We start from the raw sequence: 18,072 nt of genomic DNA on the forward strand, positions 1-18,072 counted from the left end.
TCCACCTTGCATTAGCTATTCCCCATCCTAGAATTTACTCTAACTGTATACCCTCTACCTCTTAGAATAATCCCTTTGGAGGGGTGGGGGGGGTGGTGTTTTAGTTTTTACTGCCTAATGGATACTTTTTTTCATCCTATCACAGCTACTAGTACCTTCCTTCACCCTAAAAATGTACCTTGTATTTATTTTCACATAAGCTTTATTTATGGACACCTCTTCCCTGATTGGAACTGTTTCATTTCAGTCTTCATATTCCCTGCACCTAGCAGGCTTTTAATGTTTGTTGATTGATTCTGTTATTTTGGCATTTTCCAGAGAGGCAAAGAAATTGAGCAAATACCTTCAAGTTCCTAGAATTCTGGTTTTTCACCCAGTGTGTACCCCTTGGCCTACTGATACTTTTTAGTGGCAAAAGCAAGCCGATTCAATGGTTGGTACAGATCTAAGATGTATTAGTTTGAGAGGAGCTTAAAATTTTTTTTAAGTCTAAAACTATTAGAAATTGATTGTTAAGTATAAATCTGAAATAGTACGTTTGAAAAAAGCAGCACCAGCAAAGAAAGATAAAGAGCAATGCAGAAAGAAGGAGTAGCTAGATAAAAGAAATAGACTTGATCTTTGAGCAGCCAAATATGAATTTGTGTAAAAGTTTAATCTGCAGGTATTTTTTTTGAAAAGGTAGCTAAGAGGAAGACAGCTATCTGAATATACCATTGCCTTAAATAGCTTACACTGTTAGTACATTTTTACTATACCTTTGACCCATAAAAGACTGGTACACTGATACGGTTTCTCTGAAAGAACAGATTTGTCTACTGCACCTACAAAGATATCTATTGTAACATACCAGATCTTAGGAAACAACTTTTTAAAAAATGCTTTAATCAAAATCATAAAAATTGTTGCAATTAAACTTACATAGGCCCATTTTCCCTGAAAATTGCATTTGACAGTTTCACAGAGTTTCAACAGCATATTCAATTACATGGTGGTTTCTTTCACATTCCAACAGCACCTAAGCAATAAAGGGGCATAATCCAACACTAAGTATAGCATATGTACAGGTGAGATATAGCATTTTCTTGTCAACCAGGGTCATCAATTAAAACAGATAACCTGTGGCTGACTTTAGTGTCCTTTGAAGTTGTACTCAGAGTGTTGTCAAATTAAACTGACACCCCAAGCAGAAATATACTCTAAATGAGCACCTCTGACTCAAGACTCGGTATCTTTCCTCTGAACTGCTGTTTACTTCTTGCTGCTCGGACCAGCATGAGGCAAAAATCAAGTTTTCTATAAGGGCTGACTACTGTAGCCAAGGCATTCTTTCCGAATTCAGCAGAAAGCCAGGTTTTGAGTGACAAAAGAGACCCTAGCTTCTTACTTGGGACACTCAGGTCACTTACTCAGGTCAGAGACCACAGAAGGCCACTTGTCTTTTAAATACATCACTAACAATGAACCCTTTAACAAATGGGCTTGTTAGGTTCAATGACAGGCATGTGATACCAACTGAGGGCACCACCCTCAGAGGCACCAAGTAGCATATTTCTTTTTAAAAAGAAAACAAAATGATAGGGAAACTAGCAACCCCTAACCCTCAAAAAATTTTTTAGAAAAGAAAAACCCTTCAGCGAGCCTCTTAACCTTAGTTTTGTCAACATTGGCATTAAACAATTAAGTCAAGGATCCAAAGGATGGTAGAGTGAGATGAGTTCTCCCCAGGCTCAATAGCTACGGGAGAGGAAAATGGCTCCTTGGGTGACTGCTCTTTGTACTGTCTTTGGCGCACACGTCATTGTCCACTGAGAAAAGCCAAGTGTCCTTTGGTGCATCTGTTGGCATAATGTCCTTTTTCGCCACACTGGAAACAGTGGGAAGAAAGAATATTTTCAAATACTGGCATATCCATAAATCTCAAATAAGATCATTGAAACATTTTTAGATTTTTTCCAATAGTAAAAGGAAGTTTTAGAAGAGATAGAATGGTAAAGGGAAAGCCCCAAACACCATAGAAAATATTTGAGAAAACCAAATATCATGATTAGTAGACAAAACCAAGAGCCTGTGGGATCTGTTCCTACCTCTGCTATTATCTTCTGCAAGATGGGCCAATTACTTACCTGAGGCCCAGGAGACCCAATCAAAAAGTTCTTGGCTGGATAAGATGGGAGAGAGACTACAAAATATGAAGAGCCATCAGGGACTGAAAAAAAGACTTGACACATGTTGAGCTGATAGTGGCCCGAGAACAGGTCTCCCTCTTTGTTAATTGGGAAAGTTAGCTTTCCTCTTTTTCTATTCTGGCTAGCTGAGAGAAAGCCATGACTCGCGTCACAGTCTGGCCTGTGAGGAAGAGGGAGAAGAGTTATCTCCCCCAAAACAATTTTACCTTTTATAAGAAACTCGATCTTTACTGGACCTCAGCTGAACACTAAATAACTATCATATTACACTGTTTAAAATCCCTGACCTGGCCTCCCTCTAGCAACTGATGACCTTTCACTGTGAAAGGGATGAAAAACTGATGAAATGGGAGTTAGATGGTGCAGGCTTGCCAACTTATGGATAATTTTCACTCTTGCCCCCGTTCCCACCATTGCCAACTTCTTTTTTTATGTATCAGATCTAGTCATGTCATTCCTTTTCTCAACCTCTTATGAGGCTCCCTTCTGCCTACCAAGTAAATTAGTTCAAGCACCAAAGGCTGGCACTTGCCAGTCTGGCACTGTACCAACTCATTCCTTCTACTTCCCCCTCTCATGCATGGTATGTTCTAACCAAGCCAGACTCCCTGCCCCCATCAGACCCTGTACCTTCCTGGCTCTGTACCTTGAGCTTATTCCCTATACCCCTTACTCCTCCTCCACTTAGTAAATTTGTACCAATCCTCCTTCAAAGCCCAACCCATGCCAATTCTTCTTGATTCTTCATATTCCCATCCCCATAAGTTGTTAGTGACCTTTCCCAACTTCAGATTTCATACACTTTGTACTTCTTAAGTGTTAATTCTGTATTAGTTATTCATACATGTCAGATCCCCTCAACTAAACTGAACTCATCTGTGAGGCCAGGGGTATCTTAGCTAAACTTTTCAGCACGATACTATACCAAGTTGGCGCTTAAGTAACATTCAAACTCAGCAAAGATAAGCATTTCTTTGAATAGAGGAAACCTGAACTCAAGTCCCAATTTTGTCATTAACTAACTGCTAGGACCTTAAGCAATTCATTCCTCTCCCATTCCCCTTAATGAGCCTCAGTTTCCTAATCTATATAAGGAAGGGGGTTGGAGATGGACTCCAAGGTCCTCTATAAACCTAAAGTGATTCTGTGAATTGAAATCAAATCAATTTTGAAGCCAAGTAGTTCTAGGGTCATCAATCATCCTCACACTGCAATAATATTTTAAGTTTACATATTTGATTTATAGTCGTTAATTCTTTCCGCATGCCTCCTGATAAATGAGTAAGAAAACTACATTTTCCAAGCATACTCAAGTCACTTCCCCTCGGCCCCCAAGGAAACATTCAGCCTTTCTTACCTTGTAACAAGTGACCTGCTCCAACGGCCGGGGTCCCCTGTTCCCCACGTTGTTGTTTTGAGACTGCATGACCCCAATGACCTGCGGGGTTCTCTGCTGATTGGGAGAAGAGTTCTGACTCGTTAACTGGATCAAGGAGGACGACCTTTGTAATGGTGGATTGTTATTTTGCTGGAAAGAGTTACACAACACGGTTTTACTGAGGAAAACTCGTGCACATGTACTTTTCAAAGGGGGAGGGAATGGATAAAAAGAACGGGGCTTCTCCAAGGCTGAAACCAGCAGGGAGAAGGACTTCCTCTGCTGTCAGGCTCAGCGGAGCAAGCAAAAGGAAAAAAAAAAAACCAACCTGGTGAAATGAGCTTCTCAAACACTGCACACACAAAAAAAATTAAATCACACACTGGAAAAAAAAAAAAGGCGAGACAAAAGAGAGCTCCAGGACAAAGTAGGATATTCGATCACTCTTGGAGTTCTCATTTTAAATCACGATGAACATGGTAGATGGTTATCAGGCTGTGTGATGTGAGGGGGAAAAAACAGTAAGGTGGGGGAGAGGAAAGAGCCATTAGATTACTGTGCAACTTTGGGAAGGTTATTCATAACCTTTGGAGGCTTCTGGGTTTATTTTTTTAACCTATAAAATGAAGGGGACTGGACCAGATGATATCATGTCCCTTGAGCTCTGGCTTTTTTTACAGTTCTATACTGAAAGACAGTGTTTTTGACTAGGGATCTAGATGAAAATTCCATTATCTTTGAAACTTAAAAGGTAAGATAAGAGCCCAAGGGAAGAAGCCCTGAAAAGGCATGGATCTCTGTGAAAATAAATTCTTAGATTGGTTCTAAGCATATTCAGCACGGAATTCCAGCATTAGAAAGGCCTTCCAAGGTCATCCAAGTCATTTGCCCACTGGAATGATCATCCCTAACCAAAGGATCTCCAATATTTTCCCAAAGAGGAAAAAATGATGTCCAAATCTAATAATTGCTACCAGGAGGATAAGAAGTCTAACAGCACAAATCAGGGATGAAGGTAGAAGCAGTCTGCCAACTCCATTCCTAAATCCCCTAAAGACTGCAAAGAGGGCATGATAGCAGCAGGATCCAAAGTGAAAAACAACTAGATCAAGATGTCAAGATCATACATACTGATCAGCCTAGAAAGATCTCTGTCCTAAGCCAGCTTGGCCAGATCTCCACAGGAATCTGAAAAAATAGCCTCAGAAGGCTATTTCACAATTTCCTTGATTCCAATGTGAAATCCACTACACTAATAATGCCCTCTCTGGACACAAACATTCACACGCACACACGCGCGCACACACACACACTCTCACTATCCTACATTTTCACAAGCACTCATACACATATACATACTCACACATACACACACACATTCTCATTCTCTCTCTCTCTCTCTCTCTCTCTTTCTCTCTCTCTTTCTCTCTCTCTTTCTGTTACTTTATTATATTTCCTTCTGGCTTCTCTCACACACTTGAACTAGCTGCAGAGAAAATCAGTTATTTGTTCTTCTTGACCTCTCTTTTCTCTCACTGGTGCCACGGAGTTCTTTTCTGCTCACAAATCCTGGCACCTCAATTACTTCTGTATTCAAGCAGGAATACAAGCTTCCAGGCCTAAACACAAAAGCCAAAACCTGAAACTAAAACTTAGCCCTTATTGAGAGTTGTGACCTAGAAACAATCCCAACCACCACAGCATTTTGGTTCTGGAAGGCGATCCAGACACCTTAAAATCTACAAATTGGTTGGTGGCACTTTTTTCCTCTTAACTCTCATCCTATTCCTCTCAAACTAAAGGCCCTCAACCCTACAAATAGGAAGACTAAGGAACAATGTTTCTTTCATGTTCCCATGAAGTGGTTTCTAAATCTCATCAGAAGCCAACTTTGAGGAAACAATGCCGCTACTGTAGAGAAGGGGGTGATGGGTACAGTACCTTTGCCTGAGGCTGTGTCTGTTGAGGCAGGGGTGGTTGTTCTGTAGTTCCCATGGGTAATTCAAATCGAGGGCTGGTTAGCAGGCACAAATAGAGACACAGAGAAAGGTAAACAATTCAGTCCTAAAACTTGGATCTTTGGACAATCCCATCAATGGGGTAATTACAGCCTCATCTTCCTGCCAATCTGGATTGCATGGCCCATATCCTCAAGACAAGTCCAATGAAAACCAAACAAGGCTTCTCTGCCCCTCCCACCATTCCTTCAAGACCTACTTCAAGGTCTACCTCCTTGGACTACTTCAGCCAAAGATATCTCCCTATCCTGATTTCTTCCTTACCATCTGCAGCATTCACTAGGCATTTGCCATTTTTTCATATATGTATGTCTTAATTCTCTGCTTACAGTGTAATAAACTCCCTTAATCAGGAGCCATCTTCTATTTTATATCCTCCCCAAAGCCTAACACAAAATCTTACAAATAATTCTTAGTATAGTGTAACAAGCACTTGGAATCAGCAGAAACCTGGGCTGAAATCCCACCTAACAAGTGACTGACTATGTGAGTATGGGCAAGTATTTGGTGTCCTCATCTGAAAAGTGGGAATATAAAATGAGAGTCATTATAAGGACCAAATGACATGTATGACCCAGCTCTGGGAGTAGGGAGGAAAGAAAAGGAGAGAGAAAATTTGGATCCTATAACTTTGTTATTACATGTAATTGGCAAAATAAAATATCTTCATAATAAAATTTTTTAAAAAGATCAAATGAGATACGTGAAAAGTATGAGTGCAAAACCCTATATAAATGTCAGCAATTATTGTGGTCGGCATTCCATAAACCCTTTTTTTCTGCATCCAAGAAGCAGAAAGCCTACAAGTCTATCTATCAACACAGAGTGTCAGTGTTATGATCTCCATCAAGTAAAGGGAGAGACTTAGTACAGGCGGGAGGTGGAGATAGGAAAGATGCCTGCAGACAGTGGCATGCTAAAAGTATGCCCACAAGCTGACTCTGGGACTCTAAAGTCCATCACTGTTTACCACTGTACCTACAGCAAGGTCCTGAAAAATTTCACTAGCTCTCAATTAATCTATCCCCAAAATAGCTCTATTCAATAATGTTAAGTAGGTGAATTTTTTTTTTTTCAGTACCATGAGCCTCCCCTCCTGGAGGCCTAGTCCCTGGTATTTCCATGTTCCATAATCTACTCCTAGTAAATGTTCAAAAACAAGTTTAGTATGTATCTCCCTCCTCCCTCTGCAGCAATAGGAAATGATGGGTGTGGAAAAGAAATTGTCAGACGCTGATGTGTTAGTTGGTATTGCTGAGCAGCTTTTTCTGCCTCTCTTTTTCAAGGGATAGGAAGCAGAAAAAAGGAGGTATATATTCAGAAATGAAGGTGATGTAAAATACAAGATATCAATATAAATAATTTTTTAAAAGGATATGAGGGGTAACTAGGTGGCGCAGTGGATAGACTGCCAAGCTGGGAGTCAGAAAGTCAGGAGGACCTGAGTTCAAATCTGACCTCAGACACTTCCTAGCTATGTGAGCCCAGGCAAGTCACTTAACCCCATTTACCTGGCCCTTGCCCTTCTGCCTTAGAGTTGTTACTAAGACAGAAAGTCAGGGTTTGAAAAACTTAAAAAAAAAAAAAAAAGACTTATAAACCCATCCAAGCTAAGATAAAGATAGCAGGTAAGACTCAAAAGTATTGCTAGTCTCAAGGATATTTAACAGGATGCTAAAGCCTTACTCCAAAGGCAGCAAACTAAAAAGGTAACATTTCAAGCACATAGTCATAGGTGGCAGTGCTAGTACCTAGAACTAGATAGCTTCCTGTTCTAAAATCAAAACTCAGGAAAAGCTAGCTAGCGACCTATGTAGAAGGCAAATCCTGGTCCTAAATATTCTATCTGTAAATATTTTTAAAAGAAATCCTAGTCCCATACTACCATGAAAAGACTTGGGTTCAAGTCCCTCCAGGATAGACCACACTGTTAATGGCTATAGTACTTGAACCCAAGATTTTATCTAGCTCTCTCCTCTAACATCTAGCACAGCACATTGCACAAGCTTTCCCAGGAGATCTAAAAAGCTACACATATATGAGACTGTATCAGTAAGCTCATGGGGACTAGGTCTTTAGACAAATGTTCAATGATCACTTGTCAGGAATTTTGTATGGGAGAACTCTCAGTGAGCCATGATTCTGGAATTCTCTCTCCAAGATGAGTTTAATTCAGACAAGTACTAAGCAAATTTCAGTCAAAAGTGAGCTTCGACTACTCAATCAAGACATGTAGGGGAGGGAAGGAATGAAGATGAGAAAGATACTCACTGCATGAATTTACAGGAAGGCCCTTCTGGACAGAATCCGACAAGGTAATTCACACAAATGACTCTCCTGGTATGCCTGTGCCTGCAGAGGGGACCTGAAAAAGCAAGTAGGATAGAGTCCTACATTCTTCAAGTGAAAACTGGGATGCTCCCAAGACCACGGACAGCCCTAGTAAGACCCTGAACATATCTCTCACTAAAGAGCTCTCTCATATTCCCACCAGTTTTCAACACAGATGAGATATAACTGAAAATACATAAAGGTCAACCTTGAAATGGAAAAGAAGGGAATTAAACGACCAAGGGATACAAAAATCTTAGTGCTGTATATGGAAGAGGAAGGTGGAGTTACTACTGAGCAACCAATATGGATTGTTTTATGTCACTTGGGTTCCTTTTATGAATATGAGTAAAGTAATATAAGCTCTTTATATCTTTTCTGTCAGCCAACGCCTAGCCATTTGCTTTATTTATTTCAATCAACTAGCATTTATTAAACTCCTTTTCCTAAATGGCTCTATTCTAGGCCATGGAAATACAAAGACCAAACAGAAATCAGTCCTTACCCTCAAGGAGCTTCCATTCTCCTAGGAAAGCAGCTCTTTTCCTACCCCATAACTGTGTTTCAATATAATTGGTTTTCTCTGTTTACTCTTTTTTTTCTGTAACTGTATTTCGGCATAACTGGTTTTCCTATAAATTTTATTAATGCTTTTTTAAAAATATGCTCTAAAAAAAGATCCATAGGTTTCACAAGGCTGTCAAAAAGCTCCATGACACACAAAAAACTAGGAATCCCTCGAGCAGGTAGATACATTTAAATAAACAAAATGAATATGATTTGAAGGAGAGAGTCCAGACAACCAGAAGGTTCAGGAAAAGCCCTCTGTGGGAAGTGGTACCTGAGCTATACTTTTGAAGAAGATAATAAATAAGAGGTGATAGTAAGAAGAGGATGTTCTCCAGAAGGGAGGCATCCTATGCAAGGCACCAAAGCATGGAAGTTGCAGGGAGATGCCAACTTCGGGATACTGCAAGTAGGGGCTGGTTTAGCTAGAAGGTAAAGTTCATGAAACAAAGTAATAGAAAAGAAATCTGGAAAAATAGGCTGGAAATAATTTGCAATGGAGCTTTAAATGTCTAGCAAAGGAGTTCATATTTTATCCTGGAGGCAACAGGAAGTCCATAAAGATTCTTGAGCAAGACAGATGATTTTGACAGCTATATGGAGGACAGATCAGAGGGAAGAGTCCAGAACAGGAAGGCCATTTAGGGGCTATTATAATAATTAGGAGGGTCTGAACTAGGGTGGTGACCATGAGAGTAGAAAGAAGGAAGTTAGAATTAACAAGACAATAAATGCCTAGAAATAGGGGGTGAGGGAGAATCCCAAGTCCAGCATGACTCTGAGGTTGTAAATCTGGGTGACTGGCAGAATATCTCTGCTAAGGATGAATCCCAAAAGTATGGAACAAAACAGAAATCACAAGCTACATATTCTCAAACTGCTGAGTAAGGGGTTAATGAAGGATGCCCAAAATGATCAATACCATCTTCAGAACTGGCTGTACTGACATGGGATATTATGGTAAATGAATGCGTCTTTGAGGTCTGAACTATAGGCCCAAGGAACAGCCTGTCACTTCTATCCCAAATGTACAAGTAAACTGCTCCTGAAAACTCCTCCTATGCCCTTGGACCAGATTAGTGCCATCAACCAGCAGAGGACATGGTAAGGCAAAGGAGCAAACTCACTTCTCCCTGGACTTACCATGCTTGCAGAAGCCTCTGTCATACCAAGGGCAATCTTTGATCTTGGATTCCGGGTCGATGTGGAGAAAAGGACATTCTTTGTTACTGCACTCCCCTGAGCAGAAGTCCAAACATAGGCACGTCAGACAACTCAAAAGGACAGGAGAAAAAACTACAAATGGCAAAGGGGTAAGAGTCTCCCACAATAATCAAGACTGGCTTGCAAAAGAGTATATACCAAGTTCTATCTCTCAGCCACTCAGCCCACTCTTGCAACCAGCTCATGCTTCAACTCAGGCCTCTGTTTCCCTGGGGACCTCCCCTCCCTCAGTTAGGAATAGGCTCCCAGCCATCTGTTGCTATTTCACTGCCTTTATTAAGAAGCTGCAAGCCCTTGCTAGAAGAGAACTTGGGCCATGCGATCATTGTTCAAATAGAAGGAAAGAACTTAGAACTCCTGGCTCCAATTTCTATCTGCCACCACTTTTTATTTTTTCACCACCGTGAAAGAAGATGCCTATGCCTATCTCCATGTAAAATGAGGACCATAGTGCCTCTGAAAAAATTATCATCAGTAACTGCTACAATTTTGTGGCGCCTATGTGTCTGTATGTCTCTGTCTCTCTGACTCTGTCTCTGTCTCTGTCTCTCTGTCTCTCTCGCCTCTTACCTTCCATCTTAGAAACAATACTGTGCATTGGCTCCAAGGCAGAAGAGTGGTAAGGGCTAGGCAATGGGGGTTAAGTGACTTGCCCAGGGTCACATAGCTAGAAGTGTCTGAGGCCAGATTTGGATCCAGGACCTCCCATCTCTAGGCCTGGTTCTCAATCCACTGAGCCACCTAACTGCCCCAAGCCTATGCCTCTTTTGGCACTCTGATGCATACAGAATTTACTTTTAAGATGTACTACTGCCTCCTCTGATGACAAGTATTTTGAAATCATATGGCTGAGCTGGCATTTCCATTGCCACATTGCAGCTCTCTAAACTCAAATTAAGCCTTTTTCTCTTCAACGGAAGAGAAAAAGGAAGGGACAGAAGAGACCTTCAGGAAGCCCACTCCAGTTCTAAGGGGAATTCCAACTGCCCATGCTTTTTAGCATATGCCCTGCCAACCACAGAAACCCTACTTGGGAAATCCACCTCCAGGAAGAGACAGACCAATGGAACTAGATGTTCATATGCTTGTAAAATTTCCTCTACAACTCAGAATACTGTGCATTCCCACAAGCACTATGCAAATGTGGTCTCACAACAACTGTTGGCTATGATGTATCTCTGGATTAGAGATCACATGGCGCCAGTTGTTTCAGCATTCTTTCAAAAATAAGTACTAGGAGGGCTCTACTGCTCAATGGCAATAGGCCCTAGTGTTCTGGACTACATAGGGCAAATAATCAGAGTTCACAGGGTAAGTGAGTCCTCCAAAGTTCATGCAGGTGCTATCTGGGACTGGGCCTCATGTGCAAGAAAACAATCAAAAAGCTGACTGGTTCCAATTAATTGCCACTTCAGAAAAATGAGATTTAATGGAAGTGGAAGACATTAGTATTAATAGGAAAAGTAACCCACAAAGTGGTATCCCTGGTCATCTAGCTAAGTTTCTACTACTACAAAGCAGGTTAGGACTAATAGTCTTAGCTTCGATACTCTGACCAATTTGCTGTTGACTCTGGGCAAGGCATTAACCTTTCTGACACAGTTGTCCCACCAACAGCTACTCCAAAAAGCTGTTGCTGATTTGAGGGTGAGGGTTCAAAGAGATTCAGAATGGAAGGCTGAGTGGCCCTAGGCTCCTTTGCCTGGCCTGGCCACACCCTTTACCGAATTTGGAGTAGAAGTAACACTCAGGCATCTTGGTCATATCATACTCATGCAGGAATTCGCACTGGTCTCCCTTCTTGCATAGTCCTCGAAGCCAGTGTTTACACACAACAGTCTTCTCTCCACTAATGTGACGGAATGGGCACATCCCCCCTGCCAAAAGAGACCAAGACATTAGTGAGAGGGTGCACTGCACTGTCTTCTACTTCTAACCACCACACTGACCCAAGGGCAATGCCAAATTATCCTAAAGGAGCTTGCTGAGATCAAAGTACCCAAGGTTTACACATCCATCTCCTTTCAACTATCCCTCAAAGGATGTAAGCTATGCAGGAAGAGTGGAAAGCGCAGTAGAGTGGAAAGAACCAGGAGACTGAGTCCTGTTGCTAAGTTAGCTGGGCAAGTCTCTTAATCTTTGGATCTTATTTTTTGTCATTAGTAAAAGGGGAATAACACTGGCTCTGCCTTCCTCAAAGGACTGTTGGGAGGATCAAAGAAGATGGCAAGTCAAAGCACCTAGAAGAACACAAGATGCTAAAAGTTGGTATTAGGATTTTACCACTCAGTAATAAGCCTTTGTTACAACTCCTTCCTTCCATTTAAAAGATAAGGAAGACTATCCAAATTCTGGGTCAACTTCAGGACAGAGAACCTATCCAGTTCAGTTAGGGTATAAAGAGTGACAAAGTATCTTTAATTGCATCCCAGATTTTCAGGTTAGTGATCTGCCTCTTAGGGGCAAAAGGCTTAATTCAGAAGAGCAATTTGCTTAACAATCAGAATTGGATGTGATCCCCACTGTGCCCCAATGTATAGAAAACCAGAACGTGGGTGGCAAAAAAAGAGAGTATAAACAAGAGATTGCATCATCTGCTTATTTTTGTCATCTGAATGGGGAATAACACTTACTTTGCCTATCTCAGAAGGTAGACTTGCAAGTCTAAATCTGTGGACCGGGAAATGGTCCAGGACTTCTGAAGTCCTTCTTACCTTTTCCACAGGCAGCTTTCAAAAAAAATTCACAGACAGCAGCCCCTGACTCTGTGAAGAGAAGAAATACCAAATGTTATCTGACAAGAAACGTATCAAAGGCCATATGTCATGAGCTCTTTTTTCCTTTCTACATTTCAAAACCCTTTGAAATCACTTCTCATTCTCTCCTAATATCTTCTGGAATGTATGTGATGAATGGATAATGTCTCTCCTTGACACTCCAAATGCTCTACATTCATCCTTGATCCCAATTCCTTCCTGTCTCCTCTAGCATACTGCCCTCATAATCATTCCCCCTTTCTCTAATCTTTAATCTCTCCCTATTCATCCTTGCTACCTATATACACCTAACCAAGTCTCCCCATCATTAAAAAACTCTAAATTGATTATACCATCTCCTCAAATTAGCATCCTCCATGCCTCTTCCCTTATGTAGTCAAATTCCTAGAAAAGGTTGTCTACTATCATCATCTCCATTTCCTCTCCACTCACTTGTCTATAGCTTTGTAAACTAGCTCCTGATCTCATCGTTCAGATGAAACTACTCTCTCCAAAGTTATCAGTGATCTCTTCACTGCAAAATCAAATGCTCTGGAAGGCTTCTTAATCTCTCTTTGCCACATTTGTCCCTGTTGACCACTCTCTCTTCTTTGGATTTTAATGTCATTGCTTTCTCTCAGTTCTTCTCCTGTCTGATCTCACCTCCTGACTGTAAGTAGGCCCTCAAGGCCACAGGGTCCTTCAGTGAACTCATCAGCTCCCATGAGTTTCATTATCATCTCTTCACAAATGAATCCTAGACCTATACACCCAGCCCTATTCTGAACTCCAGTCCCACATCACTAATTATCTCCTAAACATTTAAAAATAGATGTCCAGAAGACATCTCAAACTCACTATATCCAAAACAGAAACCATTATCTTCCCCTCCCAATCTCACCTCTTTTCCAAACTTCCCTACTACTATTAAGGGCACTAGCACTCTTCTAGTCACCCAGGTTTCCAATATCTGAATGATCTATGACTCCTCGCTACCTAGCATGTCTTAGTTACATCTTGTCAAATTGTCCAATTCTTGTCTACCTCCACAACATCTCTCACTCACATCTGTCCCCTTCTCTTGACTCTCATGGCCAGCACCCTAGTTCATGTCTGTTAAACCACTACAATAGCCTCCCAGCTGGTCTCTCTGCCTCAAGTCTCTCCTTTCCCGGATCCGTCTTCTCATAGCAGCCAAGGTGACATTCCTAAAACACAGATTCAACCACTGGCACTCCCCCAGCTCAATAAATTTCAGGCCTCCCTATAACCTCTAGACTCCTCCATCTGGCATTTAGTCTTTTACAAACTGGCTCCAACCTACCTTATATATTATTCCTCTTCCTATATTATATAATTCAGCCAACCCCCACAACCCCCCAGCTCTCTTGCTATTTCTTCACACAATATACACACCTGGATGCCTTTCTATACCGTCTCCTATGAGCAGAATGTTCTCCTTTCTCACTTCTGTTTCATGGAAACCCTAGTTCCCTTTAAAACTCAGCTCATGCTGCCTTCCACATGATGCTTTCTTGAGCCTCCCAGCAGCTAGAGCTTTCCCTTGAAATTACTTTTGATTTACTTTGTATGTACTTTGTATAAATGTACATGCAGAGAGGTAGGGGGATGGTGACTCTTATTCAAGTCCCCAGATAATAGAACATAGCCAGTGCTTCATAAATGTCTCTTGACTGACTGGTTGATTTTATTTTACTCCCTTTCATTCATTCTTGATTCTAAGTCAGATCAGCCTGCAATAGAGGGTCCCTGTTCTATTTCCTTCTTGTCTGACTTTGTACAGGGGGTTACCCACACATAAAATGCCCACAGCCTCCTCACTTCTCGGTCTAGCTAAATCTCTCATTTCTTTCAAAGAAGGCCTAGATGCCATCTCTTGAAATGGAAAATAGTGTCTTTCATTAGTGAAGTGCTCTGAATTATCAGGAAATTTTTCTTTATATCAAGCTCCCTGTACCTCAAGTTCACTGTTCTCCTAACAACCTAGTCTGCTTTTCTTCCCAAATTTCAAAAGCTTTTTGAAATGGACTTCAATTCCAAAGGCATTCTGAAGCTTTTTCAAGTAAGGCCTCAGATATTTATACTTTTTTTAGCTTTGAGGTCTTTATAAGTATCAACAAAAAAGTGATCCTGAAATTGAACATTCAAAAGTTAAAAGATTAAAGCTATCGCCTTTCATAAAAGACTGGTTATATTTGAGATTAAGATAAGCCTCACAGAGGCAAACTATGGGCAAACTCTGGAGTCTGAAGAATTCACTGGAGTCACACAAAGGGTAAAGTGGTCTAAACTTGGGAATTAAGAAATAATTTAGGCAGAGTGTGATAAGTTTTAGCCAAGTGTTAGCATTGGTCTGGAAAATCAATACTTAGAAAGGCTACTATGGCCAATAAGGTCTTCTGCTAGACAAAGTAGGGAAAACAAGTGTAAAATCTAAACTACTCCTATCTAAAAGAAGTTCATAATCTAATTAGGGAGAAGAAATTTGTTACAGATATATAAAAAGATAACTAACAATATCAAGCAGTTGGTAAGTAGCATAAATAACAAGTCCTAGGGGCGGCATCTAGAGGGGAGGACCTAGGTGCAAATTTGACCTCAGTTACTTCCTAGCTCTATGACCCCTAGGCAAGTCTTTTAATTCCAATTGTCATATTTACTTTTCTAAATACTTACTTAGTACATACTTAGATATTACTTGGTATATATTTAGATTCTAAGGTAGAAGGTAAGGGTTTAAAAAAATAACAAGTCCTATAGGATCTCAGAACAGGGATCAATCTACCAAGTTCTAAGAGCTGTTCAAATTAACTGAGCTTGGAGAGGAGTAAAAGAAGCTTCTTTTGTTCATCAGTTTTATATAGAGGGTTAGAAAGCACAGATATTCTTACAAGAACAGTAGATGTACTCGGTGCTTCCGGCTGCTCCTAAATTCTCTGCTTCATCATCAGCACAGCAACAGGAAAGGCTGCCCAGAACCTGATTACCGAACTGTCTCCTCAAAAGCTATAATGCAAAGCACCAAGTGTGTACACCATGGACAAAGTATTTCAGAGCTGGAAGGAGTTTCAAAGGTCATTTAGTCCAACCTGTTCTTGACCTGGAATCCCCCTTTACTACATCCCCCCAAAGTGATCATCTTTAAAGTTTCTGCTTGAAAACAGTCAATGAGAAACTCACTACTTTTTGCCAGCTCTTATTGCAAAGTTTTTCTTTATAAAAGCTGAATCTGCCAAAGCATCTCCTGCAAACTCATTGTTCTTAGTTCTTGATCAATCAGAACAAATTTAATACTTCTAAATGAAAGGCCCCCAAATACTTTATTTTTTAAACCCTTCCCTCTGGTCTTTGAATCAATACTAAGTATCAGTTGGAAGGCAGAAGGAGCAGTAAAGGCTATGCAACTGGGGTTAAATAATTTGCCCAGATTCACCCAGGCAGGAAATATCTGAGGCCACATTTGAACCCAGGCCCTCCTATCTCCAGGCCTGGCTCTCTATCCATTGAGCCATCTGGCTGCAGCCCCTCAAATACTTTAAAGCCAGCTATCTATCCTTATACAAGGTCTTTTCTACCCCAGACTAAATACTCCCAATTCCTTCAACCAAAGTCCCTTTACCATCCTCGCTGGTCATCCTCTTCTGAACAAACTCCAACTTATGTATGGTCCTCTCTAAAATGTGATGCCCATAAGCAAACAAAGTATTCCCATTTGACCATGGGATAATTTTTTTAACTTAATCGCCAAACATTTATTAAGCACCCACTACCTGCTACACTGTGTAGAGCACTGGGTATACAAGAGACAAATGGAAGGAAATAAACATGCAAATAAATACAAAGCAGGGTGATAAATTGGAAATAACTAACAGAGGGAAGGCACTAGAATTAAGAGGGACTGAGGATTTTAGTTACACTGAAGTATAAGGCTTCACTTTACTGGATTCTAAACAGCTCTAATTTAAGAAATCTCTATCCCTAAAAAGGATAAAGATGTTTGCAAATGAGTGTCCTGCCTTTTAGTAGCTTTTGTGACTCCGGCAAGTTCCATCGACCATCTGAGGTTCAATTTTCTGTTCGTAAAACGGAGATAATAATACACATGCTAACTCCTTGCTAGGCTTCTGTGCGTTGCTACTATTAACATTATTATTGTTATTATCATTCTACCCTACGCTACTCGTTCTGCCCTAAAGGGCCAATCAAAACGACTGTAATCCCTCTTTCCACAGCGCCAACCTTTCAAACAGTAGAATGCAACTCTAAGCAACATTCCCTCCCCTTGGGTCTCCATTCTCCGGTGTAAATATCCCCAATTCCCAAGAGTTTGAGGAGCAATGGATACGGGATCATATCCTTGCAATCGGGACAAACTCAAGAGGGCTCAGGACAGTGGAGAGGGAGGAAGAAGGGGAAACCAGTGGGGGGATGGGAGGTGGGAAGAGAGGAAAGGAAGAGGGACAGGAAATAGGGTGTTAGGGTTAGTCGAGGGCCAATTTCAGGTGTCTGGTGCAACTACTTGGGGTCTATTCATACCGAGGAGGTGGATGCCCAGTGGTCTATCATTCGTGTACGCACTAGAAGCCAAGGACACCAGACTAGGACAGGAAGACTTGGGTTCGAGTCCCAGCTCAGGTTCATTTCCTGGCTGCACAACCCTGGGCGAATCCCACCCATTTTTCTTCAGGCCTCGGCTGCCCCATCTGTTAAATGGGGGCATGATCCTCCCCAGCGGAGAGCCTGGCGTGGCCGCAGGCGGGAAGAAGAGAGGGGGAAGGGGGGAGGTTGGCGGCTTCACTCACTGTCCATGCCCGGGAAGGGCAGCGGCTGCGCCCCCAGCTGCTGCTCCACTGCTATCTCCAGGTCGAACTTGATGTGATCCACGCTCGCGATGAGCTCCTGCATCGTGGCGGCCGGTGCGGGCCCTCCTGGGACCCGGATCTTCTTCTATTTCTTCTTCTTCTTCCTCCACCTCCTCTTCCTCTGCTACAGCCCAGGACCCCCGCCCAGCCCAAACTCCACCAGGCCCGCGCTCTCTCTTCCCACGGACTAGTCCTCGGCCCGAGGCCGGCGCGCCACCCCGCCCCCCTCCCTGCCGCTCTTCTCCCCTCAGCCCGTCCCGCCCCCCGCGGGATGCTGGGAGCGTGACCTTCGACCTCGGACCATCAGCAGCCAATCGCGCGCCGGAGAAGGAGAAAGGCATGGCTTAAGGAGCCAGACGCGGACCTATCAGGCGCCGATCGCGGGGGCGGGCGGCCTCGCGGGCTCTGACGCGAGCTGTCACGCCGCTTCGCTCGCTCTCGTTCTCCCCGGGCTTCCTTCCGAGAGCCGGCTGCCGAGTGCACCGCGTGCGGGTGAGGCTTTCCCGGGGGGCCCTCGGACCGCGTCTGCGCCTGCGCTTGGCGCGCTGGAAAGCGAACCGGGGAAACCGGAGGCTAAGCGCCGGAGGAAGCTTGCGGGACGGAGCGGAAAGGGGGGGTGGGGGGGGAAGCCTTGGGTTCGAATGTTGCCGCTGCCACCTACTGTCTAAGTGCAAGTATCTGCACCGCCCTGAGCCCCAGCACCGCTCTCTGTAAAAATAAGTTTCG

General features: G+C 42.4%; 1 protein-coding gene across 3 annotated transcripts; it reads right to left on the reverse strand.

Moving 5' to 3' along the window:
- Positions 1-881: 881 nt before the first annotated feature.
- Positions 882-17,563, reverse strand: CPSF4 (cleavage and polyadenylation specific factor 4). 3 transcript variants are annotated; one of them, XM_044659876.1, is made up of 8 exons: positions 17,287-17,563; positions 12,422-12,472; positions 11,432-11,584; positions 9,627-9,722; positions 7,857-7,950; positions 5,509-5,581; positions 3,547-3,639; positions 882-1,867 (listed from the first exon to the last, which is right to left on the reverse strand). In XM_044659876.1, exons 1-8 carry the CDS (start codon positions 17,387-17,389, stop codon positions 1,799-1,801), a joined length of 732 nt encoding a protein of 243 aa, XP_044515811.1. In that variant the 5' UTR covers positions 17,390-17,563; the 3' UTR covers positions 882-1,798. The 3 variants fall into 3 exon arrangements, with proteins under 3 accessions (XP_044515811.1, XP_044515804.1, XP_044515796.1); XM_044659869.1 differs by having other exon boundaries at positions 3,547-3,642; XM_044659861.1 differs by having other exon boundaries at positions 3,547-3,717.
- Between the last annotated feature and the right edge of the window lie 509 nt (positions 17,564-18,072).

The sequence above is a fragment of the Gracilinanus agilis genome, chromosome 1, assembly GCF_016433145.1.
Source record: "Gracilinanus agilis isolate LMUSP501 chromosome 1, AgileGrace, whole genome shotgun sequence".
Classification (NCBI taxonomy): domain Eukaryota; kingdom Metazoa; phylum Chordata; class Mammalia; order Didelphimorphia; family Didelphidae; genus Gracilinanus; species Gracilinanus agilis.